The sequence below is a fragment of the Colius striatus genome, chromosome 2 (genome assembly GCF_028858725.1).
Source record: "Colius striatus isolate bColStr4 chromosome 2, bColStr4.1.hap1, whole genome shotgun sequence".
Taxonomy (NCBI): domain Eukaryota; kingdom Metazoa; phylum Chordata; class Aves; order Coliiformes; family Coliidae; genus Colius; species Colius striatus.
In genome coordinates, this window is record NC_084760.1 from 65491179 (window position 1) to 65505309 (window position 14131).

The 14131-nt window shown below is 44.8% G+C and overlaps 1 protein-coding gene across 1 annotated transcript in view; it reads right to left on the reverse strand.

Moving 5' to 3' along the window:
• SYNDIG1 (synapse differentiation inducing 1) overlaps positions 1–13612 on the reverse strand; it is a 62894-nt gene extending 49282 nt beyond the window's left edge. The window contains exon 1 of the mRNA XM_061990825.1: positions 13133–13612. Within this exon, the coding sequence (XP_061846809.1) occupies positions 13133–13612 (480 nt within the window). The remainder of the gene's footprint in view (positions 1–13132) is intronic.
• Between the last annotated feature and the right edge of the window lie 519 nt (positions 13613–14131).

Consider the following 14131-nt stretch of genomic DNA (forward strand, 5'->3'; position numbering starts at 1 on the left):
CTGAATCTCTATGTCTGCAACCAAATCAAACAGAGAAGAAGTGAGAACATAGCTCAGAGGCAGGGTTATCTCTAAGTTGCAAGTTGGGACCCTGTCAGCACCAATGCTTAGGGAAGCTACCTCAGTCAGCACCACAAAGTCATCACTGGCTCACAGGTGTCCTTAAGAACACATATCAGGAATCTCCCCTCATCGACTATGTCACAGCCTGCATCATTACTGCACCAACTTGAAAGCAAACATGAGAAATGTCAAGAGATTTTGGAAATCAACACAAGGAGCTGAAAGGGGCCTATTTTGCATGTTCATCTTTCATGAATGAAAGAAAGTGACTCTCTAGCCAGACGAGCCAGGATGAACCTGGGTGGGCTGGCACTTGAGAAACATGATGTCACATATCTAATGTGGAAAGAGACATAAGCATTGAGTGCTCTGCATCTCCCAACTCAAATGCCAGTCTTCTGGAATGTCACTGCTCAGGTGGTTCAGCAGAATGTCAGCCAGGTGACAAACCTCGTGCAAATCTAAGCATAAGGAACCAAGGAAGCAAAAGCTGAAAGAAGAAAAAAGCATGAGTTGCTCCAGCAACAATAGGATGTTGCCAGATTTATGGCATGTAGGCAGAGAAGCACCTGCCCACACATGTTTCTTAGATGCCCCATGGTTAAGTGCCATCAGCCCTGACCTAGGAAAGTTTCTTTCAAGGTGATTACTGGGACTGGTCCACAGGGAGCCTGAGTGTCCCACTGCTGAGCAAGTACAATTCTCCAGCAGAGCAGGAGTAGTTCCTCCTTGCCTCCAGGGAGCTCACATGCAACAACAGGCACTAAGAATGTGGTTATTTCAGGCTTTGGAGTTACAGCTTTGGTGCAAGAAGGGTCTTGCAAAGCTTTTTAATTCACTCTGGGAGCACTTCAAGCCTTGGATGAGGTGGCCAAAACTCTTCTCAAAAACCCCTTTTGTAGTTGCATGTTTGTCACCGATTTAAGGAGATACACTGGTCAACATCTCACTGAAAGGAGTTTTTGGAATTGGGTCAAAACAACTGCTGAAATGACATTGCTCTACCAGTGAGCTCCAAGTGAGAAACTCCTGAACAGGCTGTTAACTGTACATGAATACGTTAAATGTACATAAATGTACATTAATGCATGCACAAGAAGGTAAGTTTCTAAACATGCCATTAGTGAGCCATGACTGAGAAGGACTTTTGAAATGTTGGCAGCCTCATGACATTTGAAAGACTTCACAGTGGGCAAAGGGAAAGCTGACCCATTCAGGGAACCCACCAGATGACATAACCTGTTGCTGGCTAATATGGAGTCTGCTTTGACAGATACTGTTACCAAGCACCTGCCTGTGAGGGACAGGTAGGGAGACCAGACTGGTCCCATGCACTGAGATTATGTGGTGCATGCGAACACCAGCACACAGAGCACTCCAGCCTGTGTCAGGAGTCTCGATGCCTCAGCAGATGTGACAAAGCTCCATCTGGCACAGACTCAATAAAACCCCACTCCTGAAAGGACACCTGCTGATGCTGGTGTACACAGTGCCTGAGGTTGGTGACTTTCCTTTCTGCTTTAATTTTCGCAACAGGCCACGTAAGTGGTTTTTAATACCATTAATTGTTCCTTTCGAGAGTGCGAGAAGAAAGGGGGAAGGAGGAATTCCAAACATTGCTGAAGCAGTCTTTTGAAACAGTGTCTTTCCCTGAACTTCACTACAGGTAAGATACAGAAATAAAAATGCTTTTGATTTCCCACCTTTTGGCTGAGAGTAATGGGCTGGCATTTTATCTGTGGAGTCTGCCTCTCTGATATCTCAAATTGTCTTTTCTTGCAGATGAAAATGAAATGGGGCAAAGACCAAGTGCTGAACCAGAAAATTATCAGTTATGCTGCTTTCCAAAGGAACTAACCATTTCCAGTGTGGTGGCATCACAATGTCCTCAGAGAGCTTCCATGCCAACCAAAGAGGTGGCTATGAGATTGCAAGAGGATAATTATGGGAGTTTTCTTAGTTATGCTAACATGAAAAGGTTATCAAGCATTGGATCAGACTGCTCAGGGAGGTGGTGCAGTCCTCACCCTTGGAGATAGTTAAAAGATGTGTAGATGTGGTGCTGAGGGACGTAGTTTAGTGGTGGATATGGCACTACTGCGTTAACTGTTGGATTTTATGATTTTAAAGGTGTTTTCCAACCTAAATGATTCTATGATTCTATGAAAACCCTTACTGAGGAAGATTAAGTCACTAGAGGCTTATACCAATTGAAGAGTTACACTGTGATTGCCATTTTGATGGGCAAAGTCCCTGTAGTATACACTGGATCAGATGACCTGACTGTCAATCACCAGGAGTGACAGAATAATCCTAATAAAAAAGTCTTGACTATGTAGTCCAGCTATGGAAGTGGGGGGAAAAAAAGTCATATATCACAGAACAAAATCCAGCAGCAAAAAGTACCTCTTACTCTTTCCAGCTAAACACTACTACTCCCAAGCAAAACTTCCCCCCTAATGCTCTCAACAACATGATACCCAATCCTGACCTTACTGAGAGCCCTAATGGTTGGACTTGATCTTAAAGATCTTTTGCAACTGAAAGGAGTCTATGATTCTACAATCTTTCCATATACAAAAACCTTTCTGACATTGGGAAGCTTTTGACAATTTAGCTACTTAGCTGGCTGTCTTCACTTGTTCCTGGTTGTGAATAAACGGCACCCTGACGCTGCAGAATCTGGACATTAGGAGTGCTGAGAAGTTAGAATGAATTTTACTAACTAAGGTTGCTCTGGGTTAGCAGCCTAATCCTACATAAGCAGGAATATTCTGGGCCACAGCACTGCTCCTTTCATACAGTGTTGTTACAGTTTTTCACGGATCTTTTCACAATTACATCACCATTTCACTAATGTGACCAAAAGCTTTTAACTCTTCCAGAAAGTAGGGAATAGCATAACTAATTAATAGTCAAGGTTTGGGTGGTGAGCAAGACTGCACAGACAAACTTTTCCTCATTTAATGTTAAGGTAGATGAGTTTACGCAATCTGAACTATTAGACCATTAGGTTTTTCTTTCTTTAGGTGTACCACCACGTGCATCTTCCAACTAAACAATAAGCAATCCAAAGAGAATATGTGCAGCCATTAAAAAAGCACCTGGCAAAGAGCATCCTTTTCTTGGCTGAGATATTCTGCTCATCACTAGAGCAAAGATCCCTCATGGTTAATCTCCCAATGAATCCCAGTTACTCCATGCTTTTTACTGAGCCATTAAATACACAATGGAGTTATGCTCTTTGAACAGAGCACTTCTATCCTGTCAGTCAGATGATACCATTATCCTCAAGATGCTAGAAAAATCTTAGGAAGAAGCAAGGCAAAATACAACCTGATGCAGCTGCAATCACATTAAGTGACAAGAGACAGGAGGATCACTGGGTGTCAAGGAACAGCAGCAGCAGCAGCTGACAGTCTCTTTGGGACATGGAGGGATTCACCACTTCTCAGACATGACATCTGGCTCCAGCAGCTTCCACTGTAGTTGCACAGCCACTTCTAACCACAATGCACAGAGAATATTTACTGAAGGCAGGCTCTGGCTTGGAGACACATCTTTATGCTTTAATGTGAAAGATGTAATCTCAGCAAGGACCACAGTCTTTCCCCTTGCCAAATGAGCTGTACTCTCTGCAGCCCATGAGAGCAGCTGCTGTGTGAACAGATACCTGTGCAGACTGGCAGCTGTAGCAGAAATTACAGATCTCTGAAATTACTCAGCACACAGTGGGGATTTCCTGCTTCCAACAGATCCTTTGTAGCAAAAGCAGTTAATTCCAATGACAACAACCCTCCTCATCCTCAATGACTACTGCTGCGTGTCTCTTGTCAACACACTTGGAGTACAAGCCTGAGCACAGGATACAGCAATCTCGGTCTCAGATTATTCACAAGCCTTTTTGTGGCTGTTATGAAAAATAGGTGTGCTCAGGAGTGCAGGTAAGACTGGAGTTACCAGGAGATGAGGCCCAGAGCATGAATTTCTGCAGAAAGCACAATGCTCTGCCCAGATGAATGTGCATTACAGTGAATGACAAAGAAACCAAGCAGCCCTTTTTCTTTGTTTCCTTTCCTTCCCTTCCCATGTGGGCAGGACATAACTTGGAATTCTGCAAAAGCTGTGGCCATGACAAAGGATGAAAGGGAGAAATAAGAAAGAAGAAGAGAGGTGTCTGCTTCACAGTCCTGGAGTGTGTGGGATTTTGCAGCAATTGGAACTTGGGAGCTAGACAATTCAACAGGAAATCCTGACTTCTGTATTCAAGCAGCCAGCTCCTGACATTTCCCAAATGACCTGTGCAAAAGTCATCCTTGAACATAACCACAAGCACGGCCACTCCAGAGACTGACAGAATGAAGCTGAAACATTGTTGAATTTTAGTCTGTGAAATTCAACTAACTGCTTCAGTTGACAGTAATGCTTCCTCAGCAAATGAGTTCAGAAGGAAGAGAGAAGAGGATATTTAAGATGGGATACTGAATCATGTAGACACCCCATACCTGAAGGGATCATGTCTTGGAAGCAGGAATAACCCAACACAGAGCAGGGCTGTCTGTACACAGAGCAGAATGTGGGGAGTGCACTTTGGACCATGTATCACAAGGCAGTGAGCCTGAGAAGGACCACTAGATCAAAGTGTTCAGTTAAGAACAAGCTGAAAATAAACCTCCTCTGTGATGTACCAGAGGTGGATTGAACATGACCCACAGAGAGGCAAAGAAAGGTAGAATAGTACAGACAGGTACATAATGGGTCCAGGTCTGGTACTGCCATTTCTAAAGCATGTTGGAGAAATCAGGAATCAGAATGCAGGTAAATTTGTCATGCTGCACAAAATCATCTACACAGGAAGAAAGTACAGAAGCCAACTTCACTTGTAAGATAAAATTTAAGATGTAATTTCATCACAGTCTGCAAGTGCCTGCCTGAGTAGATAATTTCTGATCATAGGCAGCTCTTTCATTTAGCAGAAAAGCAGAAGAAACCCCGGTGACTCAGAGCAGAATAGATGAAGACCAGACACAAGGTACAGATTTTTAAACAGAGATGATGATGGACACTTTTCTGTAGTTGTAATGGATTTTCTGTCACACAAAGCCCTTTCTTAAACTGAGGCTAGCTAGAGCCCTAAAAGCTATGTGCTTTACTTCAACTGAGGCATTACGAGTGAGCACAGGCTCTGCAGAGAGAGGCTGGACTTGATGGTCATAGAAGTTCTTCCAGTATTAAAACACAAGACACACTGGAGAAGTCAGACAAGGTCTGCTGTCAGCCACAGTTGCCAGCAACCTTTGATGAATATTCAGGAAATAGTCCTTTTGGTATTACTTCTTTTTTCCTTCAATGCAATCAGTTCAATAACACACACACACTGCCTACAAAACTAATCTCTGGTATGGCCCTGTGGGATCTGCTTCAAATCCAGATGGTCAAGCGGTCTGGTTTTGACAAAGACCAACACATGACACAGTTGTAAGATAATATGTGCTCTGTTTCCCTCCACGTAATGCCTGTTTCAATAATGAAGTTAAAACATGATGCCCTATTCTAACCAGCACTCTGCATCCCTTTGCCCTTCTGCAAGTAGTCTTGAGTTCACCGAAATGCTCTCCCAACAAGGGCTGTAGTTTATTACCGCTGTTCTGCCTCTACACACTTATTCATCACTGAGCAGCATCTGGACAATGCTCACTTAAAAGGTGATATCTCTGAAACCTGTTGCCATCACGAGTTGTTTGTCCTGGTGAGGCATTATTTCTTTACTTTATTTTGCCTGTTTGATTATTTTTACCATTTTGAGTTTTGCAGTTGCTGCTCTCCGATTTTAAAGCCATTTAAATGATCCATAATCCACTAACCCTGACATGGTCCTGCTTCTCTTGTTTCTCCAACTCCCAGCCTAAACTGCCTTGTTAGTAGAGCAGTCAGCTTTGCAGAATGGGCATACAGAGGTCTCTCCTTCCTTGGAAAGATTTTCATATAGAACCTTCCAAAACCAAAACGTATCGGGGCAAAAAAACCCCAAACCCCTGGATGCAGCTGTCCAAATTTATTCTTCCTCCGGTCCCTCTGGATTTTGATAATCTCCCTTGTGATGTTTTCTAGACTCCCACAGCCAGCCTGCCTATAGCTTGTCAGTAACTTGCATTCAACACATTGCCACTGGAAGGGGATTATTGCAGACAGCAATAAACAGATCCATACTAAAACAGGCCAGCTGCCACAGCCTCCTAAATCACACTTTTTCTCTGGGAGAGCAGTAATCACAGCCATAAAGTAAATATCCATAATCTTAGTGTGAGTGACAGAGGTTCCTGACAGTCCTTTGAATTCATGGGGGAGGCAGACGTGTTACAGGGTGCACTCATGCCTTTGCAGGTGGGCCAGCAGCCACCACAGAGAAGTTGCTCTCAGCAGTTTATGCTGTCAGCTGTTGAGAGGGGTGAAGCTGTGGTAAACACAATGCACTTCATCGGTGTTACTCTTTGTGGCATGGGGCACGACTTTAGGGCTCCCACTAGGGGAGAGGAAGACCTCCACAGGCCTTCTCTGTCTGCAGATGCAGAGGTTCCTGCCAGGAAGAGCAGAGCAGGTGGCACCTGCAGAGCAGATGGTCTCAACACTACCTGTTGAGGAAGATTAGGAAGATGCCTCTCTTCACTGAGCAGTAGCAGTAACACCACTTAAGCTGGGGTGAGTGGGGTGGCCTCTTTTTGTTTCAGAGCTGACATAGCTTGCTTTGTGATACAGTCCTCAAAGACGTGGGCCCCCTTCCCACCTGCAAATGACAGCATGAAGCTCATCCAGAGCTCTTGCCACTTAGACTGGGGCCCAGGGACTTCACTGCATAGCATCAGTCTGAAAACTCAGGGAAGTGATAATGAGACAGGGAATTACTCTGGGCTATGGCTGCTATTAAGAAGATTCATAGAAGGGCACTTGGAGACTACTGAAGGTGACTTCCCAGCCATACTTCCCTTCACCTAGGGCTGCCTAATAAAGGTTAATAACCCTTGGCAGGGCTCAGCATCTCCAGACTCCAGTGGCTTCTCCTTTAAGGAAGAAAAATAAATCAAATGCAAATAAAGTGTAATCTCTCTGATAACCTGTTAATAAAGTGCTTGTGAAGGAATCCAGGGACATAAAGTATGTCCTACGGGGTCAGACCAATGGGCCGTTGAGCCCCACGCTCTGTCTCTGACAGCACCAGCAGGATATGGCACAAGCCTGGGCACTTTGCAGTCCATCCTTTGTGCTCCCTCAGCACCTACAACCATTGTGTAAGAGGCATGAGAAAGAAAAACTTTGCCAATTCCTTTTAATATCTCTCTATGAATTCCTCAACTATGAATCTGTCTAATCCCTCCTGAGCTTCCTGATCTGTCATAACCTCTCGAAGCAGCGAGTCACCAAGTGTTCGCTACCCCATGCTGTTGTGTGTCTTAAGCCAATGTCTTATTAGCTCCCTCAAGTGTCTCCTGCTTCTCATATTGCAGGTTTGGCAAACAGCAGGTCTGCATTCACCTCATCCTTCATCTCTATGATCTTGTGCAACCAACTTATATATCCCTTGGCCACCTTCTTTACAAAATGGACAATCCCAATTGCTTTCACCTCTCTTTGTAATGAGGCTGCCTCTTTTACTTGACCATTTTATTTGCTCTTTTCTCTCTGCCAAATGTCCTGAAGAAGCGGGGACCACAATTGCCCACCTCCACTGCTCTTTAAGACACCCAACAGTTCATGACTTATTAGCTTGCCCTGCACATAGTTCTGTGGAATTTCACAACACTGACAATAATTTCCTGAGTTGTAGTTCACAGTTACAAGCTCAGCCTGGAGTTCACACACATTAGATGATTTTTGCATAAATGTACTAATCTCCATTTATTTACACTGAAATGCATCTGCCACCATTTTGCCAGTCCGTTTTCACAGTCCTTTTAGAGTTCTCCACTGGCATGACACCTGAATACCCAACAATCTACAAACTTGGACAAGCCTAAGAGCTCAAATCCTTCCCTATTTCCCCATGACCTGTGTTCTTTTGAGCATATGTCACAGGACAAAAGAAACCATTCCCAGATCCACAGCACATTCCTAAGTGAGCTTGGGCAAGACACTTATTGCATTGTTTTCTTCAGTTCCCCACGTGCAGAATGGGAAAAGACTGTTCTCCCACCTCATAAGAGCACTGTGAACACCACTCCAAGGGGGTGTCTAACCATACTTTCTAGATTTCTGCTCTCAGGGGAGGCTGAGGACACAGCAGCTCAGGTCTTATCAGCACAATGCAGGATCATCAAAGCCTGTGCAAGCTGGGAGCATTGAGAGAAAGCATGGATGTTGTGGGGCCTAATGTGCATAAAATCCTCTAGGACAGCCAAAAGGGGCTTGAAAACATAAAGAGGAGAGGTTAGATAGAACAGGACGTGGCTTAGGATCCACCTTCTGTCTCCACACTTTCACGCTCACTTCCAAGGAATGAGTTTCCAGCAGCATCCAGCAATTTTTAGGGGAAAAAACAGAAGGAAAGTTTAGCTTGAAAGCAATACATTTCCTTTCTTCTTTCACTCCCCAGAACATTCTAGTTACTTCACTTTCAGACACTGTTTCAGATGTTGCTGGTGAAAAAGAAAAAGCGCTTTAAGAGAGAGCTCAGATGTATTCTTTTATGCGACACATATAAATAATTCAATTTGCTGCCACGAGGAGCTTGGGTTTCTCTAAATAAGCCATCTATCTAGGGGTTAGGAGGAAAACTAGCAGGAGTGTAATATGACAAATGATGTTTCTGGATAAAAGATGGCATTGCATTTACACATGAACTGTAACAGGAGGGTGTTTCAGATAGCAACTCGTGTAATATTTCACTGCTGCCACGTTTGACAAGTTGTCTGTCCATTAGTTGTGGCATAAAGAACTCATAAGATATTTATAAGCATTCCAGACATACTTAAAGAGGGAATCATTTGATTTCAGGGATGGGCACCAAAGAGAGAAGTTTAAAGCTTTGACAGAATGCAGAGCCTTCTGCTTTCATGTCTGGGAACCACTGGAGCAAAGTGGGTCTGTATATACTAATGAGAGCTGTTTCACAAATGTTTTCCCTCCAGACAATGATGATTTTCGTAGGCAGTTTGAATAACATTACATCAAAACCTGAGAAACACTGCCAGTACAAAAAAAAAAAGGAAGTTAAACATACACACATGGTTGCAGTGATGTGCAGGACCCCTGCTAAGGAAGTCTCCTGCTCCTCTGCTACATTTCCCAGGCTCTTAAGAGTCCCGGGGCTTGGGGAAGAAAGAAAGCATTTATTTCTAGGCAAGTTGTCAGAGGTGTTGCTAAGCTGGACAGACCCATCCTGAAGGAGATGGCAGGTAACAGAGCAGCAACCCTGCAGCCTGATTGGGTCAACCCTTCAAACCAAAACCAAACCACTGTCAGTCAAAATAGCTGGGGTTTTTTTCAGAAACTTTCTCTGTGGCAAAGTTTTCTGCACAGGAACAACATTATTTCTGGTTAACAGGAGCCCAGCTCTCTTCAAAAACCAAAATGGTAGCAGAAACACACTGACCAGCAGCAAAACTATTTGCTAGATGTGTCCACAGACTCCTGCAAGTGCAGCATGGCAGGGGTCACTACGAAGGGCTGGGGGAGATGCTTCTATGTTTCTAAGCAAATAAATACCCAGTCCTCTGCAACAAGACAGACAGTGCCAGAGACATATCGGGAAAGAGAAACAACCTACAGCCCCCGGGGCTGTTATGTCTCCCATCCTGCTCTGGAAGGGGGATTGGACTAGATGATGTTTTGACATCCCTCCCAGCCCTTGAGATTCTGTGTTACTGTGATGCCCAAGTTGGGAATCCACTTGCTTTGCCTTGACATGTGGTGAACAGGTGGTAGCCCTCAGCTTGCAAGAGACAACAGTTCTTCTATAAAAAGCTCCTCTCTTTATTAATGTTTGCAAAGAGGGGCTCTTTTTAGAGTTTTCTCCCAGAAAAAAAAAGAAGTGCCAAAGCAGATATGTTACAACAAAACCCCTTACGATGACTTAGCTCTAATCTGCTCTTACCCCATGCAGCTCCCATCCCTCAATGAGCTGTGGCATGAAAGTCAATGTGGCAGACACTCAGCCAACGTCCTGGGCATCCTTGATAGCAGAATAAAATCCCTTAGGGCTTCCACAGTTGAGAAGGAAAACCTTAGACATCTGTTCCAACACCCTCTCTTATAGCTTTCCTTTGAGCTTCTCCTCCCAGTCCTGCTATGAACCTGTAGAGGGCTTGTGTGGTCAAGTCTTGGTAGCGAGGGGTGCTACAGGGATGGCTTCTGTGAGAAGCTGCTAGAAGTTTGCCCTGTATCTGATACTGCCAAGACAGACTCCCTGCTGACCAAGGCTGAGCCAATTACCAATGATGGTAATGCCCCTGTGATTAACATATTTGAGAAGAAGTTACAGCCCAGGTGCTAACAAGCTGCAGCAGAAGAAGGGAGTGAGAATGAGAGAACAGTATCTCTGCGGACACCAAGGTAAATGAAGAAGCATGAGGAGGTGGCTCCAGGCACTGGAGCAGATACTCCCTTACAGCCCATAGTGCAGCCCATGGTGAGGCCCTGCCCATGGAGGACACGCTTTAGCAGAGATCCACCTGCAGCTCAGGGAGAACCCCATGCTGGAGCAAGTGAATGTGCCCTGAAGGAGGCTGTGACCATGAGGGAAGCCCACACCAGGACTGGGTTTGCTGGCAGGACTTGTGACCCGATGGAGTACCCATGTTGGAGCGGTTTGTTCCTGAAGGACTGTTTCCCCTGTGGATGAGACCCATACTGGAAACAGTTCATAAAGAACTGCAGCCCATGGATAGAGCCCACGTTTGACACTTTCTTGGAGGTCTGTCTCCTTTGGGAGAGACCCCACACTGTAGCAGTGGGAAGCGTGAGGAGTCCTTTCCTGAGAGGAACCAGTGGCAAAGACCATCTGTAATGAAGTGACCATAACCCCCATTCCCCATCCCCCTGTGCTGTTGGTGGGGAGGAGGTAGAAATGATGATGAAGAGGGGAAAGATGAAATCACTTTCCTCAGATCTTTTTTTACATGTGACTTTCTAGAAACAAACGCTCTCTGTGAAAAGCTGATCAAGCTCCTGCTTTGAAGAGACACACAGATCAAAGGCCCTGCATTGCAAAGGCACCTTAAAAATCCCAAGAAAATGGAAAATATTTTTTGTATAAAACATTTTTTCCACTGTCCTGCTTATTTTCTTGGCCTTTTCTAGCTTACTCTCCAACAGCTGACCAAAAGAAGGGCTTTTTTTTTGATGCCTAAATATCAGACCAGATGTGTCAACACCACCATTAGGCAACTCCATGCCTGCTGCAGTCACTTGCGTCACCACTGCATGAGAGAAACTAGGGCAAAAAGGGGGCAACTAGGGGTTTTGTTTAGATTAAGAAAACCAGACTTCCCACAGCCAATTTTGAAATGCTGCTGAAGGGTGTGATTTGAGCTAACACCCTCACATGCCTCAGAGATAAACTTTTTCTTTCCCTGTGTTGCTGGCACATGCTGGGAAAAACACTTCTCTCTTCCCACCTTATCAATACGGAGCAAAAAGAGAACAAAAGAGAAGTCAGGTGCTTGATGGGTTGCCCCTGTGCTGATCACAAGGTGCAACACTGGTATTACAGGAGGTGAAAATAGAAGATTTTAGGAGTTGTTAGGTCTTAGTGGAGAAACCTCCTGCGAGACAGAGAGAGAAACGCAAGCAAATAATCTCTTGATCTCCCAGAACTTGGACATTCGGGCTGAAACTATGGCTTTGTTCCAGACAGCCAAAAGGTCTTTGCTAGGTTAAGAGTCTGTGACCAGTGCTGGAGAAAGTTTTGGGATCAATAACATTATGCACGCCCTCCGTTCTCACACACAGTGGCAAACACAAACCTGCACTGTACTTGGGGAACTGGTTTCAGTCAAAAGCAGAGAGATTTTCTTTTTTAAGTGAAAAATGCATCATTTGAGAAAGAATGAAGTTGATTTCCATGGTGTGCCCCATTTGGAGAACAAAATGTATCGTACTTTACTGTAAGCAGTCAATGAAGCACAGGAACCTAAACGAAAACATTGCATTTGGGATCTAATGAAGGGTTTCACTCCATCAAGAAAAAAAAATGTTTTATTTCAGAGACATGAGATTCACTACAGCTTGAAACCCAAAGTTTGAGTTCATTCTGAGGCAGAAATGTTTTGTGTTTGAGCCAGTATATAAAACAATCTACTTTTATGCTCAGCTCAAGTCAGGAGAAAGTAAGAGATGATGATGGCCTGCTGAGTAAGACAAGCTCCATATCACAGAATCACTACGGTTAGAAAAGACCTTTAAGATCAAGTCCAACCACTCACCTCACACTGCTGAGCCCATCACTAAACTATACCATGTCCCTCAGCACATCATCTATGTGTCTTTTGAGTATCTCCAGGGATGGAGACTCCATCACCTCCTTGGACAGCCTGTTCCAATGCTTAATAACCCTCTTGGTGAAAAAGTTCTTCCCAATGTGTAATCTAAACCTTGGTGCAACCTGAGCCCATTTCCTCTCGTCTTATCATTCATTACTATAGAGAAGAGATCCACTCCCACCTCACTACAGCTCCCCTTTCAGGTAGTTGTAGAGAGTGAACTTATCTCCCCTCAGCCTCCACTTCTCTATACTCGGATAGATGCTCCTTGGTCTCAACCTTACACAACATTTAAGCATATGGGTCTTCAGTTTCTGATCAGCTCAATCAGAGTCAGGAGGGAAATGCTGATCTTGATTAGGCCCAGTGCATCAGTATCCACAGATCTGGGAGTTACCCAACAAATAAAAATGAATCATTACTCAGTGTCTTGTCTGGAGGAGTGATGCAGTTGATCCCATGCAGACCAGCTTCCAAAGCAGCTGATCCCTTGCAGGCCAGCTTTTGGAGGCTGTACACTTAACCCCAAATAGGCCTTCCTCTCTCCCCCTGCTCCCCTCTCCAAACTTCCCCACATATCCCAAATGATATCTGACCTCTAGCTCCTGGAAATCCTCCTCTTCCTCCACATCATAGGAGAGGGTGTGAATCTTGATGTCATCTGCTGAGAGATCGATAAATTTGCTGTCGGGGTACTCCAGGCTGTCTTTGGTGGGTGAGCGGTCCTCGATGAAGGTAGTTTCACAGCACTCTGAGCCGATGCTCTCACCCCATGAGCGCAGCACATTCTCTGAGTAGAGGATGATGTTGGGCCGGTAGTGAGACTCCACTGTCTGCTGTAACATGTTGGGGTCCAGGAGCTGCTGCACGGGGTCACTCCTGCCATTCTCCAGGCAGCTGGGAGAAGAAAGGCTGCCTGCCCGGTGACTCTGGTACTGTGGGGTTGGGTACACAGAGACCAGCCCATCTCGGCTCTCTGCCACTAAGTTCCTTGTGTTAATTAAACCATTCTTTTTGCCAGCTTCAGTGATCTTACTGTGCATCAGCACACTGTTCTGCTCAACCACGCCATCCATACTGGGAGGTGTCTGAAGGAGTGGGACGGCTGCTCTTTGCTTTGTTGGACCTTAGAGACAGGTCACACTGGGGCAGTGGCTCCCATTTTCCTGATGATGAAAAGAAAGAAAAGCCAAGGTGATGACAAAGGCAATGAATAACTTGTCAAGGCAACCAAATCAGCTTGTGTTCGGTTATCACCTCACAAGAAAATACATCCCCTATGTGCACACCTTGCCCTAGCTCTCAAATTATATCCTCCACTTGGAGAGGCAAAAACCGCCACTCCAAATCCATAGAGTGAATAGGAGCAGATGGCAACATGTGGTGACAGAGGACTTTCTGAAATGTCTTGCTAATGGGCTGCCCAGTCAGAGAAGGGCTATTATGCCTCCTCCATCCTCTCACAGTTACACCACTGTCATTCTGAGGAAAATGCCTCTTTCCTCTAAATGCTCTGATAAGAGAGATGGAGAAAAAAAAAACCCAAAGCCAAAAGATATAAGAATTACTTTCAGTTCTCAGGAACCTGCAATCAC